The sequence below is a fragment of the Schistocerca americana genome, chromosome 3 (genome assembly GCF_021461395.2).
Source record: "Schistocerca americana isolate TAMUIC-IGC-003095 chromosome 3, iqSchAmer2.1, whole genome shotgun sequence".
NCBI lineage: Eukaryota > Metazoa > Arthropoda > Insecta > Orthoptera > Acrididae > Schistocerca > Schistocerca americana.
Genome location: NC_060121.1, coordinates 539,657,191 through 539,681,583, shown reverse-complemented (window position 1 = coordinate 539,681,583; position 24,393 = coordinate 539,657,191). Strand labels below are relative to the sequence as shown.

Below are 24,393 nucleotides of genomic sequence, written 5' to 3'. Positions count from 1 at the left end.
TTGTGGATAATCTTCTACTAGGACCTGTAAAACTGTTACCTACATTAACGGGAACAGCTCGCTTGCAATTCCTGCAGAGCACATTTCCAGACCCGCTGGACAGTCTACTGCTTGCTGTGTGCAGAGGCCTTTGTTTCCAGCACGATGGAGTCCCAGCACACTTCAATGTTGATGCAAGAGTGCAACTAACTGTCAATGTTTGGGAACACTGGATACGACGTGGAGGGCATGTTGTTTTTCCGGCACATTTGCCTGATTTGACATATCTTGATTACTGCATGTTGATTGTAGTGCCACTACAGTGTCATTGGTTAGGACAATGTAGTCATCCAGGTGTATGTGTATTCTGGAAGTTCCCAGGAAGGACTCATCCAGAAGCCTCACAAAATTTTCATATCAAGAGTATGGTTTACATTATTCCACTTCCAACTTGAATTGAGTTGATAGCCTGAATCACTGATCAATTCCACCACATCTGACAAAATGTTGACATGCTCTCCAGAGTAGTATGGGCAACGGTGTGCTGCACGTGTTGAGGCACATGGTATATTTTTGAACCATTCGCGATATTTACTGTCAGGGCATGTCTAACAATAATAAATGGTAATTTTTGTGCAACTGTAGTTATTCATTGCTATAATGTTAAGGATGCATTAAAGACTGTATGTACCCTGATAAAAAATGATCTTATATGGGTGACTTCACTGTTCAATGTTTTTCAGTGAGGTCCTGAAACACACTGTATATAATTCAAATGTTTATATGTTTCACAAGGAATACAGATTTTGTCATTAGAAGATGAATTCAGGATGAAACAGCTTCGAAAGCATTTTAGATACTGGATATTTGCATAGTAGGATCATGTTGCTGAACTCTGTTCAGCTAAAGAAGAAATAATTGAAATGACGGTCATCATACAGTTTCTGAAATATTATTTTGGATTCTATATTGCAAATAAAAAGAAGATGAAAAGAAATTACATACTACATTATATGCAAACCTGTATAGGAGCTGAAGATGTGGCAGAAGGCAATAGTTGTGACAATATAGTTTTAACACTCTTCTGTGATGATTTTCCATCATGACTGTCTTCGAGTGATTCAGAATGCATTTTTATTTGGACTTTTGGAGATGATCCTTCTAACACTGAAATGAGATGAAAAATGATTATAATGATTACAGACACAAAATTTCTAAATTGTGTGCTAAGGAAAAAATCACATTCAAGTGCTAAGGAAAAAATCACATTCAAAGCTGCACTTATAAAACAGTTTCATTAATGTACATTACACAAAAGACTTACATCTGCAGCATATGAAGATTTACTATAAACAAAATACTTTCACTTTTCTCAATAATTACTGTGAATGGTATATATAATGAGTAAGAACCTCCTTCTGATGGCAATCACACAATTAGAGTAGTGATTTGCCACCAGAAGGAGGTTCTTACTCATTGGTCTGAAGATGACCACAATAGTGGTCGAAACCCGTCACCGTAATAAATAAATTGTGATCAAGACTGTTTTTGATAGTAAATATTTGTAACACATTGCTCACTGTTCGCTACCACAATGTATTCAAAAGTAACAAATTTGGACAGTTTTGGACATTCTGTAATATTCAAACTTTGAATATGCTCAATAATTCTTCAACAAACCAACAATAAGGACATTAGTCTGTAATTTTGGGGTCTGTTCTTTTACTCTTCTTATATACAGTGGTCACCTGCACTTTTTTCCATTCACTTAAGACATTCCACAGACCGAGAAATTCACAATAAATGCAACCTGAAAATGGGGCCAGTGCCAAAGAGTGCTCCCTGTAAAACTGATGGTTTATTTGTCTTCAACTATGGTAGCTGATTTTCAAAGCCAAGGAATGCCTGTGTACGTGCTCCATACGGGAGTTTGTGCTGCAGTCAAACTACGGTACATCTGTAAGATGCTCCTAAACAAATGGTTTCTTAAATGTGAAATTTAAAACTTTAGCTTTCCTTTTGCTGTCTTCTACTGTCACACCAGACTGGTGTACCTTTACAAGGTACTAATATGTCATCACAAGGAATTCCCCACCACTCCCCCACCATGCATCACATGGATGACCTGAGAGTATGTATATACAAGCAGATTCTACTTGTGTTGTCTGCTCAGACTGTGGTAAAGTGTTTAATGCTATTTTGGATACCTAGGAAGGGGAATCTACATGTTCATATGTGTTATTTCCAAGCAACCATCTGTGTTTCTCATGAGTGGCTTGTCCTTGGCCCATGCTGATTCTTTACGAGGAAGTTCTTTTTTTACTGGACTGGCATGTAACACCTTTATTTTTTCTATCAAAAGGTTCTGGTTTTTGTTTTACACTTTATTTCATTTTATTTTGTGAGAGTCAGCGAGCATCACAGTCAATTGGGGTTTGTTTGCCGTGAAGCACAGACTGGTCGCTGTTGCGTCTGCTGAGCAGGTCATAGATAATGAGAGGACAAGCTGCATGATGAGCCACAGATGCTGTATTTTTAACAATAATTTATTGTTAATTGTTTTCCTTTTGATAGGAGAAGGTTAATATAAAAGTAATGAGACTTGGTATTTAGCTAAGTTGAGCAAAATGTAATGCAGGTGTAAAATATTTAATGCAGCAGTTTATGTGGTAGCAATATAAAAAAAATTGTAAATTAATTTTTTACAAGTTATCTGCCACTAATAAGAATAATTGCCAAACCCACCACCTCATGGAATAAAACAAATTATAATCATCAAAATTTGGTAAATATAAAACATCACAAGAGATAAACTTGTTCTCGAAAGAGAGTTATCTGCTTGCCGCAAAATCAAATCCTGCTCCAACATTATTTATTGCAACAAATTCTGACAAGTATTTTGTATCAAAATTACCGTCCACTGTTCCAACAACTGTATCTGGAGGCAAATTGTAGTTATCTTCAGCCAGATCTTCATCAATAATATCAGAGCCCCCTTGCATACTTGGAGACGAGAGACATTCAACTTCTTGGCCTTCTGAGCAAGGACTGGTGGATCCTTCACATGTCTCTGTATCATTAATATCCTGTGGCACTGCCTGTAACAAACAATGCAATGTGTACACCACATCACAGTAAATAACAAACTGACATTCCAAATGACAACAATGCGTTACATTCACAGATCTTAATACAGTCCCTTTGAAAACCGATATTATGCAAAGGGGAATAAACCACACTCTATTATTACAAGTAACTTTTTTTATTATTTGACACAATTAAAGTATAATCGGTTTTTAACTGATTTCCATTGCACATGGAATCCATCTTTGCCCTGTTTTAAAAAGAGCATACCACATAACACAGACAAAAACCAAGTGCCAAATATTTAATTTCAGTCTAATTCAGAAGTTACGTGTGTTGGTGTCTGCATGGGCACATAAGAGACTACAAATTTAAAGTTATGCTTCTACTAAATATACTTTCCTCTCTCAAAGAGCTTTATATGTGGGAAAAATGTCAAGTTGAACAGTGCTAGAAATGGGATTAATCATGTCTCCTGATACACACACACACACCACATACAAACTTTTGCATTGCTTTTATGGCTGAACACTTGCTGACACAGTCTGGAAAACAAAAACCAATTTGAGGCAACTGAAAGTATTAACTGCTGCCACAATAACATATGTTTCCGAGTCACCACTGAGTCTGCTTTTATACAAAAAACTGAAGAAATTGTCTGATGATTCATATGTCCTACACATTGTTTACAATATGGTATGCAGATATAGAGGTCTATCTTCAGTAAAACTGTATCTCAACCAGGGTCTCTACAATAGCAACAGTTTTGAATTATCACAATAAACCTTGAGAAACAATATCTTAAATTATTTCAAAAAAATATATTTATATTGCTGAAGAATCATCCAAATTGTGTTTTGGTCTTGATGACTTCAGTATCATTCTGCACACTTAGTAATTCATGCAACTTTGCTTAGTGTACCATAAAATGTGCTTACTTTGGCCACCTGGGGTAATTTCAGTCAGTAGCAGTAGGCCATCAATTTATTTATTTATTTATTTCTTTATTTATTTTGTGCTGCCATCAGTTGAATTCAGGGTATAATTATTTTGAAAGCAGTAATGTGTAGTGGACAGACGTTTCTGACATCCTCATTATTTCACTTGATTTGCGCACAAAAACTGTACAGTGATTTTGGATTTCCAGTCAGCATGAAATAACACTGTGCTGAAGTATGAAAACAAACGTCTGCATAGCTGAAACCGAATTTTGTAAGCCATTACCGCCGTAAAAGAACTGCTGTGCAAGTATATATTAACACACACACACACACACACACACACACACACAAAATGTACATAAACAACAAGTAGTGTTTGGCTAAGTTAGTTTTAAATCAGCAATGTGAATTTTCAGAGTAACGCTGGCCAAGCCGAAAGTACCTATGAAAAGTAGGAGGGTATGCATATTGTAGTTGCAACCAGATTGATTTACAAAATGCATTAGAAGAGATTTTGAAAAGGAAAATATCATTACACCAGGCCTCCAAAATATACTCTACACCTTCTACAGGACAAAACGAAAGAAATTCATACAGGAAACACCCAGTGTTCTTGCATCCTTTCTGTGGAGGTCTGTTAATTTTCTTATCATTATTTTTAATTAGAAATTTATATTCTGAAACTCTTAAATTTCATGACATATCTTTTCAAGAATGTCTTCCAATAAAAAGAACTGTATTTAACCTATAGGCTATGATGATGTTTCAGCTTACTTTTCAATTCACTGAATAATAAAATTATTTGTGTATTTAATTCCCTAATACAACATTTAGTCCAAGCCAGTTAGAGAAAGTTATTGTGATCTTATAATGTTCATTTTAAGTGGCCAATGGTAATGCAGATGGATGTAACTTCATCTTTTCATAATATTTTATTGCTGACCAGAGTTACCCGATTTCCTCGGAAACTTTCACCACAGCTAAAAATTTTATACAGCAAACAGTTATGTTTTCACATCACTATGAGGTAAATGGTCTCTAATTCAATTACAACATTTAGTTTTCATCTTCACATTAAAATTCATGAAAAACCTTAAAAAGTGACCAAATTTAACCCATTTTTACGGTACATAATTGGATGAGGTCTGAAACATGAAATCTCGTGTGAATATTTATTAACTGCTGACTATGTCATCCTTTAAACTTAATTAGGGTGAAGTGGGGTAAGTGTAACCACGTTTTGGCATAGTTCAACTTTGACACCAAATTGCCAACTTGTTATTGAAGATATGATTTTGAAACTTCTCATGCTTAAAGTTTGACTTATTGTCTTTTAAACAATCTACATTTTGTTTTTGAAAAAAGAAATTATATGGTCAATTAATTGTTTTCAAAATTTTGTGTTATGAGGTTACACTTGCCCCATGGTTCGGGGCAAGTGTAACCCTGCACCGTTGTACCCATACACAGCATTGTAAAAGAGACTTGGGGTAAGTAACCTGATTACCCAATTTTTACTGAATTTGAGGATTTTTAAATCATTAAAATATCTTAAATTTTACTCAAGATATGAACTTTTTTGCACACGCCTCTTTGTATATTATGAAATACACAGAAAATGTTAGCTAAACTAAAAAATAAGTGTTAGCCTAAACCATAAAACACTGAAACAGAATGCTTCATAGATGATTTACTTTTGTTTTAGGCCAGTAATTTATTAGTTTAAATTCTACAAAAGTAATATTTTTTCTTTAGTAGGCAATTTAACAAAAATAATAAAATATCTAGTATCAAAAGAAAAGAAAAATTCACTTTATAAGTTCACTTTTTATTATTTTTCATGGTAATTGAACTAAAGTTGTTGGCAATTTGTGTTTAACGCTAAACTGCCCTAATTCAACTTATTATATTCACACTTAGGCCCTAACTATTATTTAGTCACTGAATGTTGTATGAATCAAATGTAACACCAAATGTCAGGTCTCCCCTGTGACTCAAAGTAGGCTCAGGCAACACTGAAATGACATCAGAGGATGGAACTTACGTCTCATCTCTTCTATCAGGCAAGTAGAATGTGGTGCCACGCTTTACCTTATTTTTGCATCTGAGGAAAATCACTTCTGGATCTCCTAAATCACTAATTTTGGTAACTTGGCCAATAAAATGAACTTTCTTACATTTTGTTGCAACCCGCTACCAGAACATAGTTTCCAACTGTAATTTTATCTTTGGCTTCAAAAAAGTTTGCCTCTTTTTCTTCTTCACAGTTTATCATTTCTTTCCTGAGATTGGCCAGTGTTATTATGGTCCCATTTTCTTCATCACCACTTATTAAAGATAGCCCTCCTTCAGTTTCACTTTCTTCACTTGTTGATTCAACTTTGTCTTTTTTTCTTGTTATCCACATGATCAATCAGGGATTTTTTTCCACAACATTCCAAAATGCCATTTCGGATAAAGTAACAGCACTTTGTTTGGAAGATTTACTTTTCATTACCACACCATTTTTTATGTCGATAATGCTTATTCGTTTTGCTTTCTCCTTATTATTCTCGTTTCCTCTGAAATCTTTTTCTTTATAGATGGCATCTTGAAAAGTGGTAACTTCAGCTCCTGGTGCAATCCTTTTCTTCTTTGTTTTACCAGTGGGACTACACTGTCGGACTGTGTCATATTTTATAAAAGGAAACGTTGTTTAAAAATATAGTAGACTTAAATAAAAAATAAAATATATCTCACACAAACTTAGTAGGCCTACAAATCCAGCACATTCAGGTATTCTGGTATCCATATGTACAGGAAGGTCAGTTTAGTTGATCTAGTGTGATAGCAAAAACAAGGTTACGGCTTAAATAAATAAATCTGTTCCGGTAACCCCCCTGGTTACACTTGCCACAGTCTGTTGGTTACACTTGCCCGACATGGGAAAAAGTTGGGGTAAGTGTAACCAGGCCTGGCATATCAAGAGCTTTATCAGTAGAGTAAAATGAATCTCACATTTGAAATTTTCATGCAAAAGTTAGTTTGTAACCAAAAAAATGTGCAGTTATCTTTAAAACTGCAAAAATGACAGACCACCAAATTCTGAGCATGTCACTCACTCGCAGAGTGAAAATGCAGACGTCAATTCAAGTCCAAAAATTAATTACCAATTTATGTCAGATTCAACAACTTATGGTTAAATATAACAAAGAAAGGAGTAAATTAATATGTGTGATAGGTCAGAGGTAAAAATACAGCTTCTTTAAGGCACCATAGGCCGTGGTTACACTAACCCCATGGTTACACTTACCCCACTTCACCCTAACATGATTTTGAATAAAAACTGGATATTATCTTTCTTCTGATACGCAAACACCACTGAAACATAACATTCCATATTGTCCCTGATGGAACACTTACTTTACGCTGAATTAAAGTAACATAATGAAATGAATTTCACCCATGTATCATCATTTCACAAACAAAGCACATTATGCATTACTTTATACTGGATATACACAATGAGATTGCAGGCAGATGCTACAAGTCATTTAATCACAAATTCATCACATTTGACATCCTGGCAGATTAAAACTGTGTGCCAGTCTGAGACTCGAACTTGTGAGTTGTGCCTGGGTAGCTCAGTTGGTAGAGCACTTGCCTGTGAAAGGCAAAGGTCCTGAGTTCGAGTCTCAGTCCGGCACACAGTTTTAATCTGCCAGGAAATTTCATATCAGTGCACACTCTGCTGCAGAGTGAAAATCTCATTCTGGAATTATCACACGTGAATTAAAGTAAACAATATATGCACTTATTGTATGAACTGTCATGCAAAAATGCCCTTGATGAAAGCTGTACTGATTTGAATGTAAATTCTCATGTCTTTTACATATCATGCATATCTTAATACAACTGTTTCTTATAGCTCTGGAAATGAACATTACACTAAAAGAAACCCGTCTGCAATGATTACAGAAAACTGCAGACAACCAAAAGCAGCATGGGGTAGGATGACGTCTGATCTTGTGTCTCCTTGATATAAGTGCAATGTAATAATTGCTTCATACTTTCATGTGTTTCATTTGGTAGTATATACTTAAATACTAATTGTTCCACAAGATGCATCTGTATCAAAGGTAGCACAAGATTTTGTACAACTTTACAATGAGCTGTTTATGCTCAAACCTCATAGTGCATGTTGGTAAAATCTGTTTTGAGCGGTAATGGAAAAATTTGATGGTGGAACATTTGATATGTATAGCCATAATGTAACAATGTTTTTGTCTTCATCACGGGAGTAATATTAAGTTATTTAACAAAACAGTAACTGCTACCTCCGATACACCAGAGATAACCAACATGGAGAATAAGGTAGCACTTAACATATTTAATCACTGTCTGACAACCGACACATTCTCATGTACATAAATTAATTTTATTACAACAGAAACATGGCTTACATTCACTGCAGAAGTGTAGTAATGAATTAGACATCATAAGGTTTCTTCTTGACTTAAACTTAACCAAAAAAGCACGCTTTTGAAAAGTAACTTGTAAATTTTGCTATGAAACTCAGCTGTATTAGTCCCTTTTGAATATGAAATTAACTCCTGCTGAGCAAGTAAAAAAATATTTTGAAGTCCAAAACAGAATTTCTACAGCCTGGAAAAAGTATGGAATAGTCACCAATTACCACTCTACATCTACATCTATATCTACATAGATACTCCGCAAGGCACGGTATGGTGAATGGTACCCTGTACCATTACTAGTCATTTCCTTTCCTGTTCCACTCACAAATACAGTGAGGGAAAAACGACTGTCTAACGACTGTCTATATGCCTCCACATGAGCCCTAGTTTCTCGTATCTTATCTTCGTGGTCCTTACGTGCAGTGGCAGTAGACTCATTCAACAATCAGCTTCAAATGCCAGTTCTCCAAATTTTCTCAGTAGTGTTTCTCGAAAAGAATGTCACCTTCTCTCCAGGGACTCCCATCTGAATTCCCGAAGTATCTCCGTAACACTTACACGTTGTTCAAACCTACCAGTAACAAATCTAGCAGCCCACCTCTGAATTGCTTCAATGTCTTTCTTTAATCTGAGCTGGTATAGATCCCAAACACTCAAGCAGTACTCAAGAATGGCCCACACCAGTGTCCTATATGCTATCTCCTTTACAGGTGAACCACTTTCCTACAATTCTTCCAATAAACCGAAGTCAATCATACACCTTCCCTATCACAGTTCTCATATACTTGTTCCATATCATATCATTTTTCAATGTTATGCCCATATATTTAAATGATTTGACTGTGTCGAGCAGGACACTAGTACTACTGCATGCAAACATTAAAGGTTTGACCCTTTTCCTCATCTGCATTAACTTACATTTTTCCACATTTAGGGCTACTTGCCATTTAATACATCAAATGGAAATGTGTAAGTCATCTTGTATCTTCCTACAGTCGTTCAACTTTGACACCTTACCATACACCACAGCATCATCAGCTAACAACCGCATATTGCTGCCTACTCTGTCCGCTAAATCGTTTATGTATATAGAGAACAACAGTGGTCCTATTGCACTTCCCTGGGGCACTCCTGGTGATACCCTCATCTCTGATGAACACTCACCATCGAGGACAACATACTGGGTTCTATGAAATAAAAAGTCTTTGAGCCACTCATATCTTTGAACTTATTCCATATACTCATATTTTCATTAACAGCCTGCAACAAGGCACCATGTCAAATGCTTTCTGGAAATTTAGAAATATGGAATCTGCCTGTTGCCCTTCATCCATAGTTCACACTATATCATGTGAAACAGTGAAAAGGGCAAGCTGAGTTTCACACAAGTGATGCTTTCTACAACCATGCTGATTCATGAACATAAGCTTCTCAGTATGAAGAAAGTTTATTATATTCGAACTGAGAATATGTTGAAGACATCTGCAGCAAACATAAGTTAGAGATATTGGTCTGTAATTTTGTGGGTCCATTCTTTTACCCTTCTTATACCGGAGTCACCTGCGCTTTTTTCCAGTGCCTGGGACTTCGTGCTGGGTGAGAGATACACGATAAATGCAAACTAGGTAAGGGGACAATGCCGTAGGGTGTTCTTTGTAAAGTCGAACTGGGATTCCATCTGGACCTGGTGATTTATTTACAGTCAAATCTTTCAGTTGTTTCTCTACACCAGGGATGGTTTCTATTTTGTTTTCCACACGGGAGTTTGTCTGATGGTCAAATGATTGTATGTTTGTACGATTCTCCCATGTGAATGATTTCTTGAACATGAAATTTACAACTTCGGTTTTTGTTTTGCTATCTTCAACTGCCACACCAGACTGAATGGTTCGCTGCCAGATCTTTTGCTAAGGTGTGATGGTGGTAGTAGTTGTATGTTTCAAACATAGATCTTTCCACAGACGCACAAATCTCTACTAACCTTCGGTTGTCATCATTTGTGCGTTCCCTTTTGAACCAAGAGTGCAACAGCCTCTGCTTCCTTAGCAGCCTCTGAATCTTGTTTATAAGCCATAGTGGGTCTTTTCAATCTTTATTCACTTAATAGGCACATGACTCTCCAGACCACAATTTACAATCCGTTTAAAGTTTGCTCATAATTCCTCTACAGCCATCTTACTGGAACTAAGTGATGCCAGTTCACTAAGTCAGACGCTAATAAGTGCTTATCTGCTTTTTTCAAGCAGAAATGCTCTCCTACTCTTCTTGTCTGATTTATTAACTTTTGTAATCATAGTTGCTATAGTGACATCATGATCGCTAATACCCATAACTACTCTGACATCATTGATAAGGTCCGGCCTATTTGTAGCTACAAGGTCTAAGATATTTCCACAGTGTGTGGGCTGCCAAGCTAACTACTCAAGACAGTTTTCAGAAAATTTGTTCAAAAGTATTTCACATGACTGTCTGTCTGTGCCCTCCACAATGAACTCAATGACATCCTAGTCTATACTCAGTAGGTTAAAGTCGCCTCCAACTAGTATTGCCTGATCTGGGTATTTACACGCTATTGACTCTACACTTCCTTTGAATACTCTGGAACTGCCACAGCAGAATTGAATGGCTGGTAAAAACATACAACAATTAACTTTATTTCACCTACATCTGTTATACGTGACTCTCCAGGGAGCCGATCAGAATGCCATCACAGATCTAAGTGGTCAGGCAATTGCCAGAGCTGTGAAGTCATGAATGATGTCAGTGGTGATCTTTGGTTGCACACTGGAAAGATTATGGCTTTGAGATCCACTGCTTCAAAGTAAACAGGCCATGGCATAGAGTTACAATTTTTTGAGTGGCTGCCCTTGCAGCATTGGTAGAAAAAGATAGTTCCACATATGTGCATCTTCTACGATGTGCACACTGACGAACGTCCTGGACTGCCTGGAGCAGCTGCCCTCTGGTGGCTTTACTGTGAAGCTGCTCTCTGAGTAGCACAGGGTGTCGTCAATGAGAAGTGGTTGTTGCACCACCACATCGACATTAATGTACTAAGTGTTACAGTGCAATAAAACTGAATGTTCAGAGAAAAACACATCTTTTGTAGGGGCAAATACACACAAACATGTAATAAATATTTTTATTGTGACACATATGCTGCAGGACTCTGGACACAAACAAACAGAAAATACCGGAAAATGAAAGTGTCTGCTTCCAGGTTAACATGACCCTCTGGTTACACTATAAATCAGTTTGTCGCCACCTCTGATACTTCACTTTCACACATGTCGGCTTTGCCAACTCAACTCACAACAAAACATCACCATTCAACCTAAGCTACACCTCACACTATGCTACAGATAAGTTTATCACCACAATCTACATTTACAGATTCACATTCACTGACTTTGGCAACTCTCAACCAACTTGTCACTTTCCTAACTAACCTAGACATAAGCTGTGCTAAGTATCAGTTTGTCACCAAAATCTAGACTTGGTATTCACATTCACTGGATTTTCCAAGTCAAAACCAAACTTTCACCTTCAAATCTATGCTAGACCTTAGTTTAAACTACAGATCAGTCTGTCACCACAATGTAGGTTCATTTTTTGAGATGAAATCATTAACAGTACTTCCACACAATGCAAAAGTGACATTTATATGAATAAAAGAAGTGCCTGGAAAAAAAGGCAGAATAGAAGACAAAGCCATCTGTATAACATGAAAAATTAGTATAATTTTGTCATCACAACCAATATTCATATTTCAGATGAAATCTTAAACAATATTAGAACATAAAATGTGCAAATGTGCTGTAGAACAGCTGTTCATAAGCTACCACTCACTGGCTGCCTCCAACTTGACATGGACATACTGTGGTAACATCTGTCCTATATCATGAACAAGTGCAGGGCACAGATGGCATATAGTAAAGTTTACCTTAATATGCGGCAGTGTGATGTTCTACAGGACAATGTCATTGTATTTTATAGTTTACAAATAATAACTGTAGTGTATCTTGCTTTCCCACTGCTCAGTGTGTATATTAGTTCTCTATCCATTAGTGTTATACTTTTGTCTTTATCTCAGCCTTTTTTACTCCTTTACATCGTGATATATCATCCCTCTTCTTCTATAGCTCATTCCAAATTATGAGGTCTCGATGCAGCTAGTTCTAAGTCTTGCAAATACTCTTCTCGGGTTTGCTGCCAGATCTTATTGTGCAAATCCCACAATATTTCATCGATACAACTGTTCGACTTCAGGTGATGGGAGATGCTGTTGCCACTGCTACAAGACGCAAGTAATGATAATCGTGTGGTAGAATCAAATTTTATCAGGCCAGGAGCAGGTAATTTGCGTGCATGGGAAGATGCTCGCAGTTGGAAGAAAGCAGCACTCATAGTGTCCCCTGACAGAGCCACAGAAAGGCCTCCACATGTGGACTGTGGGCAGAGACTGAGTTGCCAGATGTTCCTGTGGTTAAAAGCTGAATTAAATCACAGCAGTCTGCTGTGTCGAATTATAACTCAGAAGTTTTTATTTCATCTGTTTTAATTTAATGGCAGCTAGTGCTGGATTCCAGACAGTGCTTAACTGAAAAGTGGTATGTATGGCCTCCTTAAGAACACAATTCCAGAAAGATGACGCTGAGGAGAAAACTTCAGTCTTCTCATAAAATATGCAATGCACTGTGTCCAGGGAATACTCCACTACCACTTATTTATAAGGTTGCCCCACGTGTGTTTGACAATGGTGTCCAATGCAACGATCTTGCAAGGTTTGCTCAATATAAGATTTCCCCATGGCATGGGATCTTGTTTACACCACATCTCCTAAGGACAAGATTGTCTTTGACTGAACGCAACAAATTCCTCAATTTTGCTGGTGAACAAAAAACACACTTGATGTTGTGTCTCTTGATGATTCTTCCAATTCTTGACAGCATGCAAACCAAAATACGGCAAATTCTAAGTCCTTGTTGTCAAGAAGTCATTCACAGAAATGTTAGACAAAAATTTTAGAACTGGACTGTGGCTATAAAACAGCAAAATCGACTAGAACTAACTTACAGCTAAAATGATAACAACAATATCAGTTTAATAAGAAGGTTAACACTTGCCTCTTCAATGTCAAGAGAAAGACTACTTGAACTGATGCCTCCACTCTTCCGTTGACGTCTTGTTGCAGCCAGAAGTTCAGTAAGACGCGCATTCCAGGCTGTTACAACATCCCAAATGTGTCGTTTCAGCTGCACGACACAATCGTCAATGTGCCACATCAGTTGATGGACATCTGAATCAAAACAACACATCAGTAAAGTGTAATCTCGTTTTTTTACATAAATAAGAAGGATACATTACAAAAGAATTCGCAATAGTATTTTGCAGCCATAACTTATTAAACTGATAGTTCAGCAATTTTCACATCTGTCAACACCTGCTTTCATTGGGATTGGAATTATTATATTCTTCTTGAAGTCTGAGGGTATTTCGTCAGTCTCATACATCTTGCTCACCAGATGGTAGAGTTTTGTCAGGACTGTCTCTACCAGGGCTGTCAGTAGTTCTAATGGAATGTTGCCTATTCCTGGGGCCTTGTTTTTACTCAGGTCTTTCAGTGGTCTGTCAAACTCTTCACACAGTATAATATCCCCCATTTCATCTTCATCTACATCCTCTTCCATTTCCATAATATTGTCCTCAAGTACATCGCCCTTGAATTGAGCCTCTATATACTCCATCTACCTTTTTTGCCTTCCCTTCTTTGTTTTTAGAACTGGTTTTCCATTTGAACAATTGATATTCGTAGCAGTAGTTAATTTTCCTGGAGGCAGTGTCTATCTTACCCCTAGTGAGATAAGCCTCTACATCCATACATTTGTCCTCTAGCCATACCTGCTTAGCCATTTTGCACTTCCTGTCGATCTCATTTTTGAGACGTTTGTACTCCTTTTTGCCTGCTTCATTTACTGCACTTTTATATTTCCCCTTTCATCAATTAAATTCAATATTTCTTCTGTTACCCACGGATTTCTACTAGCCCTCGTCTTTTTACCTACTTGATCCCCTGCTGCCTTCACTACCCATTCTTCTTCTACTGTATTTCTTTCCCCAATTCCTGTCATTTGTTCCCTTATGCTCTCCTTGAAACTCTGTATAACCTCTGGTTTAGTCAGTTTATCCAGGTCCCATCTCCCACCTTTTTTGCAGTGTCTTCAGTTTTAATCTACAGTTCATAACCAATAGATTGTTGTCAGAGTCCACATCTGCCCCTGGAAATGTCTTACAATTTAAAATCTGGTTCCTAAATCTCTGACTTACCATTATATAATCTATCTGAAACCTTCCAGTGTCTCCAGGCATCTTTCACGTATACAACCTTCTTTCATGATTCTTAAACCAAGTTATGCTCTGTGCAAAATTCTACCAAGCAGCTTCCTCTTTCATTTCTTACCCCCAATCCATATTCACCTACTATGTTTCCTTCTCTCCCTTTTCCTACTACCGAATTCCAGACAGCCATGATTATTACATTTTTGTCTCTCTTCACTATCTGAATAATTTCTTTTGTCTCATCATAAATTTCATCAATTTCTTCATTATCTGTAGAGCTAGTTGGCATATAAACTTGTACTACTATAGTAGGCGTGGGCTTCGTGTCTATCTTGGCCACAATAATGCATTCACTATGCTGTTTGCAGTAGCTTACCTGCACTCCTATTTTTTATTCATTATTAAACCTACTCCTGCATTACCCCTATTTGATTTTGTATTTATAACCCTGTATTCACCTGACCAAAAGTCTTGTTCCTCCTGCCACCGAACTTCACCAGTTCTCACTATATCTAACTTTAACCTATCCATTACCGCCGGCCGAAGTGGCCGTGCGGTTAAAGGCGCTGCAGTCTGGAACCGCAAGACCGCTACGGTCGCAGGTTCGAATCCTGCCTCGGGCATGGATGTTTGTGATGTCCTTAGGTTAGTTAGGTTTAACTAGTTCTAAGTTCTAGGGGACTAATGACCTCAGCAGTTGAGTCCCATAGTGCTCAGAGCCATTTGAACCAATATCCATTTCCCTTTTTAAGTTTTCTAACCTACCTGCCCAATTAAGGGATCTGACATACCATGCTCTGATCCATAGAATGCCAATTTTCTTTCTCCTGATAACAATGTTCTCTTGAGTAGTCCCCACCCGGAGATCCGAATGGGGACTATTTTACCTCCGGAATATTTTACCAAAGAGGACGCCATCATCATTTAACCATACAGTAAAGCTGCATGCCCTCAAGAGAAATTACAGCTGTAGTTTCCCCTTGCTTTCAGCCATTCGCAGTACCAGCACAGCAAGGCCGTTTTGGTTAGTGTTACGAGGCCAGATCAGTCAATCATCCACACTGTTGCCCCTGCAACTACTGAAAAGGCTGCTGCCCCTCTTCAGGAACCACACATTTGTCTGGCCTCTCAACAGATACCCCTCCATTGTGGTCGCACCTACGGTATGGCTATCTGTATCGCTGATGCATCAAGCCTCCCCACCAACGGCAAGGTCCATGGTTCATGGGGGGGTTTAGTAAGTCACGGCTGCAAAATACTACGCGAATTCTTTACAGATGAATGGAAAAACTGGTAGAAGCCGACCTCAGGGAAGATTAGATTTGATTCCTTAGAAATATTGGAACATGTGAGGCAATACTGACCCTATGGCTTATCTTAGAAGATAGATTAAGGAAAGGCAAACCTATGTTTCTAGCATTTGTAGACTTAGAGAAGGCTTTTGACAATGTTGACTAGAATAATATCTTTCAAATTCTGAAGGTGGCAGGGGTAAAATACAGGGAGCGAAAGGCTATTTACAATTTGTGCACAAACCAGATGGCAGTTACAAGAATCGAGGGACATGAAAGGGAAGCAGTGGTTGGGAAGGAAGGAGACAGGGTTGTAGCCTCTCCTCGATGTTATTCAAACTGTATATTGAGCTAGCAGTAAAGGAAACAAAAGAAAAATTCAGAGCAGGTATTAAAATCCATGGAGAAGAAATAAAAACTTTGGGGTTCACCAATGACATTGTAATTCTGTCAGAGACAGCAAAGGACTTGGAAGAGCAATTGAATGGAATGGACAGTGTCTTGAAAGGAGGATAAAAGATGAACATCATCAAAAGCAAAACAAGGATAATGGAATGTAGTCAAATTAAATTGGGTGATGCTGAGGGAATTATATTAGGAAATGAAACACTTAAAGTAGTAAATGAGTTTTGTTATTTGGGGAGTAAAATAACTGATGATGTTTGAAGTAGAGGATATAAAATGTAGACTGGTAATGGCAAGGAAAGTGTCTCTGAAGAAGAGAAATTTGTTAACATCGAGTATAGATTTAAGTGTCAGGAAGTCTTTTCTGAAAGTATTTGTTGGAGTGTAGCCATGTATGGAAGTGAAACGTGGACGATAAATAGTTTAGACAAAAATTCTGTCAATTGGGTCACCTTGTCAAGCCATCTACATATGCACTGATGTGAGTATTGGTAGAGCACTTGCCCGCGAAAGGCAAAGGTCCCGAGTTCGAGTCTCGGTCGGGCACACAGTTTTAATCTGTGACAAAAGTCATGGGATACCTCATGATATGTTGCACCTCCTTTTGCTTGGCATAGAGCTGCCTTATTTCACCTCCAGCAGTGTTCGTTACTGGGAAAAGAATTGCACCATTATTTAGAGTCCATATTATAGGTCATCCTATAATGACTGGGTAACTCAGTTCAGAATTAGGAGGAAAGCAATATCATGCCATCTTCAGTAGGGTCGTGCCTGATAATATACTGTGGTGCTCAAAACAACCTTCATGTTGATGATAACTTTATCTTTGCTTTAGATACGCTGTGCACTGTAATACACAAATAAATAAGGTAACTTTTATGTGTAACTGAGGTTAACATTGTCTTTACAACAAGTCTTCTTCAAGAAACTGTGGTGAACCTCCATTCACGTCTACATACATACTCAGGACTCCTGTTCTGAGGCATCAAGGGATCACAAATTTAGTATTGGAGGGCAGCGTGGAGGGTAAAACTCGTAGAGGGAGACCAAGAGATGAATACACTAAGCAGATTCAGAAGGATGAAGGTTGCAGTAGGTACTGGGAGATGATGGAGCTTGCACAGGATAGAGTAGCATGGAGAGCTGCATCAAACCAGTCTCATGACTGAAGACCACAACAACAACAACAACAACAACAACATTAAAAAAGGAATAGAGTCACAATTTTCGTTAACACTACTACAGTAGTAATAAGTTGAAAAAACTGTCCTAAAAATCATAAATTATTTTAAACAACACAATGGGACAGTTTTTCCTCTGATGATAAAGACTTGGTGAAGATAGCATGCTCTGCAATACAACACTTTTTAAGATTATAATTAGAGCAGGATTCGTAGTCAACCTCAAAATAATAGAGCCCATAATAGAATTCAATGTACACTCCCCTAGGCTTTCAACACTGACTTAAAAGTTACAAACAGCATATAAAGGGGAAAAAAACACAAGAGTAGATGTGGTTGGATCTTTGGAGCTTTTGCGTTAGACGGCAATAAATATCGTCACAATTATATTAACATATTTATTTGAGATGTCAATGCACAGTTAGAAAAAGAAAAGAGAAATGCTATTTGGAAATGGTCAGCACAAAGAAAAACAAACAAGAATGGCCTTTGGAGTGGTGGAAATCTGCAGAAACCATGATCTAATTTAAAATTCAACATACTTCATGTGAAGACCAAATAAAAAACTGGAACAATGAAGAATGACTTGAACATCGGACTGCAGCTGTGATACATCGATTACACAAAAAAGGAAAACCAAATAACTACATAGAGATTTTCGTCTCTTGGACTGCACATATAAAGTCTTGTCAACAGTTCTGCACAATCGCTGCAAAGATCAACTTTAGGGGGCTAACAACAAGGATTTAGACCCTGGAGAAGACGATCAGAACAGATAATCACTGTAAAATTAATAACTGATGTACAAAAGAAGATACAAAACAAAAACTCGTAACCTTTGTAGACTTCAAAAAGGTGTAGAATTGTACCCACAGATCGTCTATCTAACTATATGAGCCATATATAAGTAAAACAGGGTGTAGCACTTCCTTTTTTTTTTGGGAGGGAAAGGGGGGGGGGGGGGGGAGGGGTCGAAAACAACTGAGGTCACAAGCACCCATGTCATAACCTTGGAATGCCAATAAGTAAAGGAAGTTAAAACAATATAGGATGAGCCCAACTGACGGGAGGAAAGAGAGCTAAAAGCAAGGACTTCCCCTTGGAGAAACATCCACCAAATACACAGTAGAGACAGTAGAGATCCCGAACCAAATATTAAATGTCCTTTGCCATTTTGCTAGAATGGATAAAAAGTAAAATGCGGTTGACAGCCTGAGCATTGTTCTTTAAAATGGCTGATAACTCAGACTACAAAGAGATATTGGAAAGTAAGCAGTTAAAAAAAGTGCACTGGGTCAAGAAATGGTGAACCGTCAAAAGTCGATGACAATGAGCACAAGGTGGTGGGGGGATCACCAAGTAACAAATGGCAATGGCTAAAAAGACAGTGTTCAATATGCAACCTTGCTAAAATGATCTCCTCACAACAAGAGGACCGAGAGGAAGTCAACCAATCCATTGGGAGAGGTTTAATTCCCTGGAGCTTGTTCCTGTGAGGAGAAAACTAGTGGTGATGCCAAAGTGACACCATCTGCCAACAGGCAGCAACACAGAGATCATCTGAAGGGATGGAAGAGTTAACAGACCAAGACAGGAGTACTGCAGCCTTGGCACCAGCATCAATGGCCTCATTTCCAGTCAGACCAACATGACCAGGAACCCAAATGAATGACATGGTGGCTCCCTCAACAGTAAGCAAGTGGAAGCTTTCTTGGACCTGTTGCACTATGGGATGGACTGTGTGTACAGTTCCCAGAGGTTGTGAAGGGCACTAAGAGAATCGGAGATTATGACACAATTAAAAAGCCTGTGTGGAGGATGTAATGGGTTGCCCGATGGAGAGTAAAGAGCCCTGCTGTAAAAATCAAGCACTGTTCTGGAAGCTGAAACTGTAAATGATCAGTGCCAATGACAAAGGCACATGTGACATCAAGGTCGGTCTTAGAGCCATCAATGTACACAAAGGTGCTATCACTAAGTTGTGTGCAAAGGTTGAGGAATTTACAGCAATAGATCAAATCTGGAGTAATGTCCTTGGGAATCAGATGAAGTCCAACATGAACATGGGCAACTGCACAAAGCCAAGGCAGTGAAGGGTTTACGTCTACTGGGAACATGGTGGGTAGCATGAATTTAAGCTGCCAGAGCAGTAGCTGAAAGATAACTCTGGGAGGTAAAAGAGAAGTAGGGCACCAAGGGAGTCACCGAAAAAGGGGCATAGGATGGGTGGCTGGGCATGGCATACAAAGGGCGTGTGTATCTGCTGAGGAGGATATCATACGGGTATGACAGTGACTGTTTCACAGCTCCTGCATTGAGACTCTCATCCAGACATGTGTAAAAGGTGCCTGTGGCCAAATGTATTCCACGATGATGGACTGCATTAAGACGACGTAAGATAGGCATATGCGTAGAGGAATAAATGAAACACACAATGATCTAGTTTCAAATGGAGAATAGATCAGAACAAATGGAGTAGGATGGTCTGATCTGCTCGCCAGAAAGTACTGCTCAGGACACATAGGACACTGAGGGGCTGGGTACAGAGTGCCACCAGGTAAGAAACATGGGAGGACCAAGAAAGTTTCCTATCAAGCAGGAGACACAGGAACTTTGTAGTTTCAGCAAGTGAAAGCGTGAAAGGCACAAGATGTAAAGATAGTGGAAGAAACACATTTTGAAGCCAGAAACTTATATAAATGGTTTTGTCAGTGGAAAAGCCATTGTTGATGCTCCAGAAGTAAAGAAGATCAAGACGTCACTGAAGATGCCACTCAAGGAGACAAGTCCGCGGAGAACTGTAATAGATTGCAAAGTCATTGTTGAAGTGGGAGCTGGAGATGCCCGGTGGGAGAGTCCATAATAGCATTAATGGCTATAGCTAAGAGGACGATACATCGAAATAAGTGTCCAAGGAATAGAAAAGCAACTGGAATCACTCAATAGAGGAAAGTCCACTAGACCTGACGGGATTCCAATTCGATTCTACACAGAGTACGCGAAAGAACTTGCCCCCCTTCTAACAGCCGTGTACCGCAAGTCTCTAGAGGAACGGAGGGTTGCAAATGATTGGAAAAGAGCACAGATAGTCCCAGTCTTCAAGAAGGGTCGTCGAGCAGATGCGCAAAACTATAGACCTATATCTCTTACGTCGATCTCTTGTAGAACTTTAGAACATGTTTTTTGCTCGCGTATCATGTCATTTCTGGAAACCCAGAATCTACTATGTAGGAATCAACATGGATTCCGGAAACAGCGATCGTGAGACCCAACTCGACTTAGATCATGAGACCCAGAAAATATTAGATACAGGCTCCCAGGTAGATGCTATTTTTCTTGACTTCCGGAAGGCGTTCGATACAGTTCCGCACTGTCGCCTGATAAACAAAGTAAGAGCCTACGGAATATCAGACCAGCTGTGTGGCTGGATTGAAGAGCTTTTAGCAAACAGAACACAGCATGTTGTTATCAATGGAGAGACGTCTACAGACGTTAAAGTAACCTCTGGCGTGCCACAGGGGAGTGTTATGGGACCATTGCTTTTCACAATATATATAAATGACTTAGTAGATAGTGTCGGAAGTTCCATGCGGCTTTTCGTGGATGATGCTGTAGTATACAGAGAAGTTGCAGCATTAGAAAATTGCAGCGAAATGCAGGAAGATCTGCAGCGGATAGGCACTTGGTGCAGGGAGTGGCAACTGACCCTTAACATAGACAAATGTAATGTATTGCGAATACATAGAAAGAAGGATCCTTTATTGTATGATTATATGATAGCGGAACAAACACTGGTAGCAGTTACGTCTGTAAAATATCTGGGAGTATGCGTGCGGAATGATTTGAAGTGGAATGATCATATAAAATTAATTGTTGGTAAGGCGGGGTACCAGGTTGAGATTCATTGGGAGAGTGCTTAGAAAATGTAGTCCATCAACAAAGGAGGTGGCTTACAAAACACTCGTTCAACCTATACTTGAGTATTGCTCATCAGTGTGGGATCCGTACCAGGTCGGGTTGACGGAAGAGATAGAGAAGATCCAAAGAAGAGCGGCGCGTTTCGTTACCGGGTTATTTGGTAACCGTGATAGCGTTACGGAGATGTTTAATAAACTCAAGTGGCAGACTCTGCAAGAGAGGCGCTCTGCATCGCGGTGTAACTTGCTCGCCAGGTTTCGAGAGGGTGCGTTTCTGGATGAGGTATCGAATATATTGCTTCCCCCTACTTATACCTCCCGAGGAGATCACGAATGTAAAATTAGAGAGATTAGAGCGCGCACGGAGGCTTTCAGACAGTCGTTCTTCCCGCGAACCATACGCGACTTGAACAGGAAAGGGAGGTAATGACAGTGGCACGTAAAGTGCCCTCCGCCACACACCGTTGGGTGGCTTGCGGAGTATCAATGTAGATGTAGATGTAGATGTAGATGTAGCACTGAGGCGCCATGTTCTCCTGGATAAATGTGTCAGAGAAGGCCGAACCGACACATACCCTGAAAACTATCTCTTTCAAAAATTCCTGAAGGAAATGGGGCAGATGGCCTCAGAAGCCCACATGTTTAGAGTACATAGGATACCAGTACTCCCAGTGTGGATATGTGTGTGTGTGTGTGTGTGTGTGTGTGCGAGTGTATATCCGTCCTTTTTTCCCCCTAAGGTAAGTCTTTCCGCCCCCGGGATTGGAATGACTCCTTACCCTCTCCCTTAAAACCCACATCCTTTCGTCTTTCCCTCTCCTTCCCTCTTTCCTGATGAGGCAACAGTTTGTTGCGAAAGCTTGAATTTTGTGTGTATGTTTGTGTTTGTTTGTGTGTCTGTCGACCTGCCAGCACTTTCATTTGGTAAGTCACATCATCTTTGTTTTTAGACATATTTTTCCTACGTGGAATGTTTCCCTCTATTATAACCATATCATTAATTTGAACCCAACAACTACGTTTGTTATTGTCGCTGTTGCATTTCGAAATCTTTCCTGTCATCTTATTTTCTCTTTATTTTCTCTTTCTGTTTTTACCAGTAGTCTCACTTTGTATTCACCTTCCCCTTTTTACCGTAACACAATTTTATCCCACCTATATATACTCAATAATACGTAACTCACTTCCAAACCATAACCAAAAAAATTTTTATTTTCCGCTTTCAACACTACCACTGCTATAAAATCCACCGTTTCTAGTTCAATAACAGCTGCTTTCACGTATTAAACAACCATTTCGGCTAGTTCTAATAACTTTCACTTTATTTCCACTTCCGTTTCTCGCACATCACTGATCATTTTTAGCCGCTCCCCACAGGTTTTAACGTCATTATTTCTTCGTCAGACAATTGTTAGCCCCATTTTCGTAATCTTTCACCACAACACCACTCCTTTTAATACATTTACACGTTAATTTCGAAATTTTCCCGAATTTCTCTGTCCTTTAACGTGTTTTACCGGCAACACAACCACCTAACCTTCATGCACATCGCTGTCTACCAACCCAAGTTCACCACAGGATCAACTTAACCAACACTTTTTCGCCTTTTTTCATACCAGATCTCCAGTTACTTTCTAGCTCACCCTTATCTCTCCCCATACATTTTTATCTTTCATTTTCATTTCAACCTCATGTTACACTTTCCACCTTCTAATACCATGTCACCCTCACAACACCCCCACAACGACCCCATTAAGTTTTATTTACATTCCCTCCGCAAACATGTCTTCACCCTAGCCAGATTACGCTCGCATATTTTATTTTCTCAGGCTTGTCTGACATTTGGCATAACCCCCAAAGGCCTCACACTTAAAATTCCCATCTCTGGCTGCAACGCTTCTTTCCATCAGTCCCTATACCAGTTCCAAACTGAACAATCCATTGCCCTCACCCACCTAATCCTTCACCTACACATCAACTCAGCCAATGAACACACCCGTCAACTCCTATCCTTAATAAAAGTCCTCAATCTTTCCTCTCCCACATCCACACCGGCTATTCAGAGCATCCTCCTACAGGCCAATCGCAAATTAGAACAGCATGCCACCCTTCACCTCAAAAAACTATCCAATCTCCTGGTTTCCCACCTCCGGAAAGGCAACTCACTCACCCTTCACAACCTTTCCAGCAAACCTCAACCACCTCTCCTTGCACACAAACCCAGTCTCTCCCATCTACTCAGTCTCCCACTTCCAGCTCCACTCTCTCCAAAACCTCAAAATTCCAATCAACACAATCTGGCACCACAACACCCTAATTCAGTAGTTAACCTTTCCTCCAAACCTCTCTCCCAATCCGAAACCTCTGTCCTATCCAAAGGCCTCACCTTCAGCCCCACTCCCAGATTCAACCAAACAGCCCACGTCAAAGATTTACTGTCCTACACTCGTACTCTCTGCTGGAAGTATCACTTTGCCACGAAGAAAAATGATCCTAATCCTACCCCTAATGATCCAACTCCCCAAGACACTATCCAAATTGAACCCTGCCTGGAACAGTTCCGTCCTCCGTCACAGCGGGACCCACCTCCTCTTCCTCAAAATCACCTTCTCCAAACCTTCCAGGAATTTCTGACTTCCAGCCTTTCCTCTCAATCCTTCTTAAAAAACCTTAATCCTACTCCTAACATCACCACTGCTGAAGCCCAGGCTATCCGTGATCTGAAGGCTGACCGGTCCATCGTCATTCTTCCGGCAGACAAGGGATCCACGACCGTGGTACTTGATTGTCGGGAGTATGTG

At 39.2% G+C, this 24,393-nt stretch overlaps 1 protein-coding gene and 1 non-coding gene across 3 annotated transcripts in view; one reads left to right on the top strand and one right to left on the bottom strand.

Moving 5' to 3' along the window:
• Positions 1–24,393, bottom strand: part of LOC124605327 (1-phosphatidylinositol 3-phosphate 5-kinase) — a 364,356-nt gene that overhangs the window by 63,268 nt on the left and 276,695 nt on the right. For both annotated transcript variants that reach the window (XM_047136933.1, XM_047136934.1), the window contains exons 20-22: positions 13,585–13,757; positions 2,894–3,077; positions 1,001–1,146 (exon numbers count right to left, since the gene is read on the bottom strand). In XM_047136933.1, the coding sequence (XP_046992889.1) occupies positions 1,001–1,146; positions 2,894–3,077; positions 13,585–13,757 (503 nt within the window). The remainder of the gene's footprint in view (positions 1–1,000; positions 1,147–2,893; positions 3,078–13,584; positions 13,758–24,393) is intronic.
• Trnas-uga lies at positions 7,617–7,691 on the top strand. The gene has a single exon. It is a non-coding gene; the product is annotated as a tRNA-Ser (tRNA).